The 10,596-nt window shown below is 35.6% G+C and overlaps 1 protein-coding gene across 1 annotated transcript; it reads right to left on the reverse strand.

Annotated features, from left to right (window-relative positions):
• Positions 1 to 1,956: 1,956 nt before the first annotated feature.
• Positions 1,957 to 10,567, reverse strand: LOC116158697 (four and a half LIM domains protein 2-like). The gene is made up of 3 exons (XM_031471525.1): positions 10,207 to 10,567; positions 2,932 to 3,101; positions 1,957 to 2,879 (listed from the first exon to the last, which is right to left on the reverse strand). The coding sequence occupies exons 1-3, from the start codon at positions 10,403 to 10,405 to the stop codon at positions 2,535 to 2,537; spliced, it is 714 nt and encodes a 237-aa protein (XP_031327385.1). The 5' UTR covers positions 10,406 to 10,567; the 3' UTR covers positions 1,957 to 2,534.
• Between the last annotated feature and the right edge of the window lie 29 nt (positions 10,568 to 10,596).

A 10,596-nucleotide genomic window follows, 5' to 3' on the forward strand; every position in this document is an offset into this window, starting at 1 on the left:
CGATGCAAGTTGTGCCTCAATATCACATGCACGATCTTTATCATTAGTTTCAACAGACCATTTGGAATGAGCTTATCACAAACGTAAACCCAAAATATGGTGGACATCTATAATCACGGTTTTAGTTGTATCAATCCCAAATGGCTACAAGTGTTGATCGGGCTAACTCGTCGAGCCGATCCGGTGGACACTCCACCTTACAACGACTACAAAAATTGATAAAGCTGCTTAAATGTACAAAATAGACATGTAGCTCCACTAAATTTACTTACGATGTGGAAGGTGCTTTAGTCACACTTATTATATTGCTTGTGTCAATATTTTCATTACTTTGAGTGGATGCAGAGGATTGGATTACATTTGCGTTGCTGCTGAAGATGAAGGATTTTCCCAATTGAAATGATTTAGATCTGAAATAATGACCTTTTTAAAAGACACTTAGTTACCGTAGTCAACTTACGATTTCACGATTCTTGTCATATTTTGTGATGGTACAGCGGTCGATTTTAATAAGCGACTACCTGTAGTGTTGTACACTTGAAAATCTTCAATGGTAAAATGTTTAGAGCACAATTTAGCCTGTTTCGGAATAGTACCAGGTAGTTTACATGCTTGCAGCCACAGTGAACGAGAATCTTGGTTCTTTGGAAATCTAATCACATTAAAAAGCTTTTATTTATGAAAAGATAAGTATAATTATATTGGAATATTTAGTTAAGTAATACAAAGATTAATATGCCTGTGCTATTTTTAGGTTATAAATAATTTACTCACCCATGAAACGAAATAGAGCTTCCTTTTACGTAAGGTTCGTTACACAATGCGCAAATCATTATAAAACGATTATGAATATGTAAAAATCCAATACGTACGACACAAATAACATAAAGAAAATTAATATCTATTAATGCACGTCACTGATTAAGTTGTCAGAAACACGACAGGTGGGTGATTTATGCGCAAGTACGTTGAAAATTGTGAAAAAGAAATTGTCTATCTTTGTCACAAATGATGGCACAAAATTTTGAGCGTTTGCTTCATCTAGGGAGTATGTATGATCGAAGATAAGCACACACAGGAAAAATATAAAACGGCATAAAATTATTCTAAAGTAGAAATATCCAGTACTGCAAACAGAAATAAATCTTTGACATTAGCAGTTAATGACACTTCCAACAGTTTAGATGGCAACAGAAACTACCAGCTTGCAAAATTCGCCACTCGTTTTATGTTTCAGCGTAATACTGACTCGTGTTTTAACCAATCACACTGAAGGTCAAAGCTTCCCTATACTTTTTACCGCTACCTTCTTAAAATGAATACAGGTATAGGACCTCTTGAACTGACGAATCTCAAACATAAAATATTATTATGGCCCACTTTTCTTCTTTAAAGTATGGTTCAGAGTAATCCAAAGCTTTCTAGTTTTAGTGTCCTTCACAGAGTTCAGTGGCTCAATGTCTTTGCGGAACTCGTTAAACCCCTGCCACAGTATCACACCATTTTAACTCTTTCCAAGGCCTTCTAAGCTTAATCGAAACTCGCCCATTTTCTGGAAAGCCTTATACACGAGTCGCAGATTGCATTCAAGGTACAGTTGATAGCTTTCCAGATCTCTCTGAACCTGAAAATTCCCAAATAACATTTAAGAGACTGTGGAAAACGTTAGGGCCTCTGGAAAGCTGAAAAACCCTTCCAAGAGTCTACAAGTATTCAGAGCATTTAAGAGCTTTAGTCATTTTCCATAGCAGACCAACTCCAATTCAATGTGACTTATTGCGATGACCTTAAGAATATGATTTTAGACTTTATTTTACATAATATTAACAAGTTCCCTAAAAAGCACAAGCCCTGTATACAAGAATCAATGCGTAATGTATCGTTAACATTCCAAAACAAGTTAAATAATAAAATATACAGACATTTCCTTCTAAACAATTTATAAATGTAGCTAGATATTATAAATAATTTAATGAAGCTTACATATGTATTAGATATCATTTAAAATTCGCAAATACGATTAAACTATTAAAAAATAACATTCAATATTGTATGTAAACTAAACATTCTAACTACTCATGTAGCACCAAATTAGCTCAATAAATGCCTTTAAGCTGTATACACTTGCTTTTTTATCTACATTAACCAGGTAGTTAACCAGATTTAGATGAAGTTAAAACTACTAGAGGCACACAACCTACGAAACGTGGTAGGTTTCTAGTTATTCCAAATTTAAGGCCACACATTCGAAATGTACATTTCCATAACATTAACAATATATGAGTACAATTTTGCTAAATTAAAGGTCTTTAGTTAAATGTTAAAAAATTATTGCCGGGTGACCTTTGAAATTAATATTTAATGATAGAATACAAGATTATATAAGCGAATGTTAATAAATTATGACACATAGTGAACATCACATTCTAAACCCACTTATAATTGATAAAATTACCTCCTCATAAATTAAGATTTAAATATTGCTAAAACGAAAGTAAAGCTAATTGAAAATGAAGCGTGAAGAAATAAAAAAGTTACATGAAATTTTTCTTAGCACAATCGGGACATATAATATCATCCGCATCAGTAATAAAACCACGTCCGACAAGGCTCGTACGGCAATTGGCGCAATAAAAGCAATCGTTGTGCCAATGCCTGTCCTCGAACGATATAAACTTCGTACCTCCGATACCAGTAATTGGCTTATTACAAGACGTGCATCTCTTAGCAAACAGTTCGCCGAAACATTCGGCGCAGTACGGCTTGTCATCTCGACTGGTAAAGCGAGCGCCGGCCAAGCTGGTATTGCAGTTGGTGCACGTGAAGCATTCTCTATGCCACGGTTCGTTCTTGTAAGTTACACCTCCGCTTGTAATCACCTAAAAAAGATTGTAATTTAAATGTGACAAACAATTTCAGTTCGAGTACTACCTTATTGCACTTGATGCAACGAGTGGCGTACTTATCCTCGTAGCACTTGGCGCAGTAAATTTCCTGCTCCCTCGGAATGAAGCTCTGGGTTCCAATGGGAGTTTTACAGACGTTACAACAGAAACACTTCTCGTGCCACTGCCTTGTTTTATATTCCATCTTCTTAGTTCCTAAAACAAAATGGCCACATTTTATTCTGCTGTTAATAGTAAATAGATGAATAGGCAGTTGCATCATTAAAATCTGAAATAAACTTCTGTTAATTTTTTCTTGTATTTTGAATTTTTGAACATAACATTAATGTATTTGCCAATGTTTTAACCAAAAAAATGGTAAGGTACCTAGTCGTCAGGAAAGTAAGCACATTTTTGGTGTTACAGATCAACAAAATTTTAATGCTATAGAGTAATTACGCTACTAAAAATAACGGCAAGCATCCAGAATAAATTTACTCAGTATGCCCTATAACGCTAAGTTTTAAAAAAAACTATCCAAATAGGTAGGGAGTAAATAATGGATAAGAAATGGTTGTGTTTAGGATGTAATCCTGTTGTGTAATTCAATCCTAGATACATTAGAAAACAGTTGTTATAGTTTCCATAATTAGTTTTAAAACCAATAAACCCTTTACAATGGGCCATATGAATAAAAGGAAGCAAATGCTTATACTTACAAAATTCAAAGTAAATACTCGTAACTGCCCCTTCATACTGGTCTGTTTAGCAGCGCTGCACTGCGTCCTGTCCTGCTGCTCAGCAGCGCTGCTAAATCGCCCAGTGTGAAGGAGCAATTACGAGTATTTACTTTGAATTTCGCAAGTATAAGCATTTGCTTCCTTTTATTCATATGGGCCAATAAAGCGGGTATTTAATTGATCCAAAAATTGAATCAATAATATACTATGTGTGCTATTTTTTACTATTTACTCTCTAGACTGTATGGCACAAAAAAGTAATGATGCAATGACTAATAAAAGAAATCGGATTATTATAATTGTTTAATAAAAACCAGTTATAATGAACAGACATAATTTTGTTAATTAATTCATAAACAAGGAAAGTTCAAATGTGAATCTTTTTTACAATTAATTACGACATGTGACCCCCCACTTCTTACTGTGTTTGTTGATTAGGTATAATTAGGTATATTTAATTATGAGATTGATTGATAGTTGATTAAAACGTACGCACTTGAAATGATGACTTTAATTTTTATAGCACGGTTTTAGGTCTGCAATTACATTTTTTTGGTAAATCGTTTTAGAATAATTAAATAAAGGCCATACAAATGAGCACAGCATTCTGAGGAATAGGATTTAAATTTTGATGAGAAATAACAATTTAATTATAGGTTATTTGGCCTTGCTCGATTTTATTATTTGACATAGACCTAGAAATTAATCTAATCTAGTCTAATTAGATATTTAACAAGCAGGACGAATATTGCAGTTTAAATGCACGTCCCGATACCGTTTTTCCCCCACATCTGAACTACTCCAATAAAGTTAGTTCACAAAGCTGCTCATAAGCAATACCAGGTCTGATTCAAATGTTTCAATTCTTACCAATGTAGTTTCATAAGAGAAGCGTCCTCTCTAGACTAGTTTGCCCATATCCATTACAAGGAGGCTGACTCTCTTATTAATGATTTTCTCTTTAGTCAAACCCTTTCTCGCAGATAAATTGTGTACAAAATGAATGGATGAGGACAGGAACCAAAATGTTCCATCCATGAATAACAAGACGACTTGACAACCCAGCTTGACTCTTAAGACCACCCGACTTTAACTCACTGACCCAATTTGAAGCGTTGACCCTACATGCCCGCCAAGTCATCTTAACCCGCGCACTGTATTTAACTTATTAGAATCCTGATCAATTTAAATAAGTTCTCCTCAGTGAATGATATCGACATTTTTCACAATCCCCTAAATGTAAATCAAATTAAATCTTAAGCCCTAATGTATAGGAAAAAAACGGAAAAATCACCACGTTAGTATAGCACGCTAGGGGATGGCGCCCATATGTCGCCGACCCCACGTCATGTAGCCCCTTCCCTAATTTTGTTAATTAATTAGATCTTCTAATTTTGTTAATTAATTAGATCTTAAGCCCTAATGTATAGGAAAAAAACTCAAAAATCACCACGTTAGCACGCTAGGGGATGGCACCCATATGTAGCCGACCCCACGTCATGTAGCCCCTTTAAACGCAACACCCTGTATATCTTGAAGTCAATTGTTTGCCATTTTTTTCCTGATTACATTAAGATATCTTTTTTTTTTATTTTAGCAATGAAAACCTTATTTTTTTACTGTTTTTAAATTTAAATAGTAAACGATGTTGTTTTGTTTATTGTATCCATGGTAATTAAGACAGCTGATACCAATCAATAAAAATTGTTAATGATACAAACATGTCATTTCAAACAACATGATAAAATATGTCATAGCCGCGTATATGCCCATTTATTAGAAAAATGAAATTTTGGACGTATAACTTTATTACGCTGTTATGTACGTCGGGACAGAAGAGCGTATGATTCATTAGCTTAATAAATTTAAAAAAATTTTTTAAATAATACAAAATACAGTGCGTTTGAGATAAGAGGGCCACCTCAATTTTATATTTATGTCTTATATATTTGGAAAGAGCAATTAATTTCCTGTACAACAACATAACATATGGATATGGTTGATATACAAAAAATGCAAGTCCGTTCTGCACATACGCGCACATAGTTTTCAACATGGACTCTACGTTTGTCTTAGAGTTAACATTTCACAAAATATTGAATATACTTTGGGCCTTATCAAGCGCAATAGCCAGATTCGAATTAAAGGTTTTGTAGGTCCTATACCATTGGTTCCCATTAGCCACAACGTAATAAAATGCGGCCATGTTGCGTATTTAAAAAAATAGTTAAGCATACATATTATGTTGTATAGAAATTTAGTAATTTGTACATCGTAAAGTAGCTTTCGAATTAACGTGACGGTTATGCTTTTTTTATATTATTAATTTGTACGGACGATTCGTTGTCGATCAAGATTATGATTTTGTTTAGTTAACGTCAATTGAATTATTGATTCTTATTGAGTATTAATTACGGTTTGTAGTATTCGAGTACCCGAATATCAAACGCGTTTTCACGCTCATGCAATTTGCGCAAATTGACTTGTGCATGCCATTTTGTGCAAGTAAATTGGTGCATGAAAACGAAAATTGTTTACTTGCGCAAGCCAGAAAATTTGGCTTGAGTAAAATCTGGATGGCCAGATAATTTGCACGTGGTTGGTGCAAATGCATGAACGTGTAAACGACACACCAATTCGACGCATGCGTAGTAGTCGAGTAAAATTAGACTAATATTTGCTCAAACCTAGAACAAATTCGGGACAAGCAACCGATGTCCGAAATTAGTAGTACCAATAATGCTCTTTAACATACTAAAAGTCCCCATATGTCCGAGGTGCGGAACATCCTGAAAATTGCGCCGCCATCTTGGATTTTCATGTTTTTTGCTAATAACTTTGTTATTATTATTTTTTTCGGAAAAAGTTAGGAAAGGGAATTTGTGAAGCTTTAAAATACGAACCCAATGCTTCTTTATTTCTCGAAATCGATTGGAAACTAAGGGAGTTATGATTTTTTTATTGTATAATATATATCACTATACACGAATAACTTCGCGAATAATTCGATTTATCCGATAGGCGAAATTCATTGGAACTTTATAGACCAAAGAGTCAAAGACTAATTAGGTATTCTTTATCGGTTCAACAATTTTCAGTCCAAATTTTAGTTTACCGCCCCCTCCTGGGTAATATTTTCAAATAACTACCGAATGGATGAGCTTCTCAAACAAGGAGAAGCATTTATATTGAAGTGGTACGGTGCCAAAAAATGCAAAACGCTCGATGACTACCGGTACATCAAGTACAACCAAGTCGTGGCAAGGCAGAATCTCATTACCAATTTCGAGCTAGCAACATTACCTTCTACATCGCATGCTGCTAGATTACATTTGAGACGGGTGTATCTACAGGTCCAGAATTGGATGGGTGAGGAATTGAACCCTAAAGAATTTGGCTGATTTACGAATCAAAACAATGTCTTGGAGCCCGTAAGAATGGAAAAACCCTGTGGACTGGATCTCATTTTGAAAATGCTGTTTTGCGGTTGGAAAGAATCGTGTTCTAATTTTTGTAGGAAGTCGGGGCTCAAATGCACTGCATGTTGCAGGAATCCCGCCTTCATTTTTTATTTCTGATCCACAAAGTACATTAAAAATAAAAAGACCCGTGTGTCTTCAATTTTTATTTGCGAGTAAAATAAACCCAAAATAAATTATTGAAAAGCTGTGTTTTTAGTCCGAATTTGAAACGCTTCAGACTAAATACGTCACAAACCTACAACCAATCACGTAGAAGTGAGCTGGCAACCTTCGCGAGGGTCTGACGTTTGTCACTTTTGACGTTTTGAGAGGGATGTTTAACTGCATCTAGCACGAAAGTGACAAGTGCCTGTGACAGATGACGCAAGTTACAAATGCCATTCTCCTGCAATATTGCCAAGTCGTTATGTCATCTGAATGGTTCTAGGAGCTGATTGGTCGGGCTTATTACGTCACAGAGCCCGCCACAATCATATCGTTTTGAATAAACCTTTTAAAACCGCACATGTTCATTATTTTATTGCTAATCAGCCTCTATTTTTAAATAAACTTTTACTGTCCAAAAAAATGATTTATGGTTTCAGGTACACGCTTATTAAATTAGAACTGCGGAATTCAACTATACTGTAAACCCCCATTGTACTGGAAATTTTTGCGGCAACAGCTTAGACCCAGAAAGTGATGATGCTGAACCTTAACCCTAAATTGTCCATTGCAAACAAATATACGTTAATCATGCATCGTTTAGTTTTTTAATTAGTTAAGATCAATCTACTTATACAGAGAAAAGGGGGATGAAGCGAGGGCAATCGGGCGGGGAGGGCGGGAGGAGGGGGAAGTAAGGGTAGGGGGGGATATCACACATATCTCCGCTCATGTCTGGGGGAGGGAGGAGTGTTGCTCTGTCGTATAGTAGGTATACACAGCGAATGCTGTATAGTGCGATTATTGATGCAATAAAAAAATCATAACTCCCTTAGTTTTCAATCGATTTCGAGAAATTAAGAAGCATTGGATTTGTATTTTAAAGCTTCACAAATTCCCTTTCCTGACTTTTTCCGACAAAAATAATAATAACAAAGTTATTAGCAAAAAACATGAAAATCCAAGATGGCGGCTCAATTTTCAGGATGTTCCGCACCTCGGAGGTATGGGGACTTTTAGTATGTTACAGAGCATTATTGGTACTACTAATTTCGGGCATCGCTTGCTTGTCCCGAATTTGTTCTAGGTTGAACTCTAATTTTACTCGACTATAGACGGTGAATAATAATAAACAGAATTGCTGTTCCGACGTGCACGTGGCTTTAATAGCCTGTGTTGTACGTTATTTTGTGTTTTGTTTGTGATAATAATGTCAAAGAAAGAAAAAGAGTTCATGGTACAGTTTATTGAGCTTTATAAATTCTTTCCTTGTCTTTGGAAAGTTAAATCCAAGCAGTACAGCGATAGAAACGACGAAAGCCACAGGCGTATGATAATCTGATTGAAAAAAATTAAAAAATGCGCACACTTGAAGAGAGTGCAAATAGGGAAACTGTGATCAAGAAAATAAATTCCTTGAGAACGACATACAGGAAAGAATGACAATCTGAACTGTACTGTGGACAAATTTGTGCACCAACGTGAAAATGGATGCATGAGTTCAGTGAATTTGCACAAATTAGCATGCACAAGTCAATTTGCGCAAATTGCATGAGCGTGAAAACGCAATATTTAGGTGCCATGCTATTCACTGCCCTTCTTGTTTTTTTATGTTTTTAACTGTTACAGACAAGGCAAAAAGCGTACTTCTAAGCTCGGAAAGGTTGTTTGGACTTGTACTTGAAAGGCCTGTTTTGATACTGATAATAATTTTACAGACTACGAGTTGCTCCCTTTTTTTTTGCAAAAAAATTAAGTTAAATTTCAACGTTGACATTTCAGATCCAGATATTACAGTGTCCTATTTGTAATATTTTGAGATCATTTATGAAATTACACTCGATTATGACCACTATTATTGTTTATGTTCTACCCTGTCAATTATTTTATTTCTTTAGCCTATCAAGACCAAATCAAAGATCTGTTAATCTGCCTTGTTCCCACTGTCGGTAAGTATTCTCTTTTGAAATTTACTAAAGACTAAGTAGCTATTCCATAGACGAGGGTCGTGCATTTTGCAAAAATTAAAATGTGCCACACTAACATTTGCCCGTCCGTCCGTCCACGTTAGTGTCTCAGTACTGCAGTCAGTTCATTTATTGATCAATTTCGCCGGGAAAACGGCAAAATAAATCGTATGCTCTTCTCATCTTAATGATTATTTACAGGTGCTGTTGTACGACCTATTGCGTGACTTATTTGAAATATCTGCGGTATATCGGCAGTTAAAATTCCATCTGTCACTAAAAAATGCCAAGAGAAGTGTAATTATTCTTGGAATAATTCTTTGATTTATCCAATTATCGAATGAAGCTCTGTACCTCTTGAGATGTATCTAATTGCGTCGCGGTCACTAACGAACGCATCTTTTTATTGTGGAAATGAACTAATCGGCATATATTATGATTCATAAGTATTTATAAATATATTTTTTTTTTCGGTTTGGGAGGATATTGGGAGGTAACCTTGACATTATTGTACTACTATCCTGTGCCACCTTCGTGGGTCGCGTGACCACAATGCATCAACGAAATTTCATTTATTATTTATATCGGGAGTGGTTTCATTTGACACCTGGGCCCATCCGAAATAATTACAATGGGCAATTTAATTATATTTTTTGGAGCGGACTGTATGAGCAATAAATTGTCGCGCTATTCCCGTAAAAGTATAACGTGCATATTAGGTGCTATTTACTCATCCTGTTGCTGTAATTAAACGTAAATTGAAACCACAACATATTACCAAATATGGAAGAAGTCCGTTAACCTTTTCCACATGACACATATAACTACATCCCGATTAGGCGTTACGCTACTTCCATCACATGGGACTTATTTTCAAAAATTGTGCGGAAGTTTAGCGGAAAGTAGTAATACTCAAAGTGAGTTATTTTAATTGGTCGCGTAAATTTTTCGGCGTATCCGTAATCCGTAAAAAAAAATGAAATCCCACCTAAAGGCAGTAATTTAGCATCTCCCATTAAACACTCATCTCCCAAGCAGCACGCGAATGTCTTTTTCTCCCCAGGCAAGTCCATCGACAAAATAGCCACATCCTCGTTGCGTTCTCTTGCGCGCCGAATTCGGTCCTCACCAACAGTCTTCGTTCGCAGATTAAGCGACTTTAACTGATCACTTAAAACGCCCGCCATTATATCCGCAAACTCATCACAATGAACCAAACACACCCCGAACGTCAAAACGCGCACGAAATCAACTTTTCAAATAATTATTATTATGCGGTCTCCTCACGGCGATGTCTTTAAAAGAACTACGTTGGTCGGTACCAGGCAAAACTAAATCGAATAAACATTACAAGCCTTGCAAGGCTGAATTGAACTGA

The sequence above is a fragment of the Photinus pyralis genome, unplaced genomic scaffold (assembly GCF_008802855.1).
Source record: "Photinus pyralis isolate 1611_PpyrPB1 unplaced genomic scaffold, Ppyr1.3 Ppyr1.4_LG1, whole genome shotgun sequence".
Taxonomy (NCBI): Eukaryota; Metazoa; Arthropoda; class Insecta; order Coleoptera; family Lampyridae; genus Photinus; species Photinus pyralis.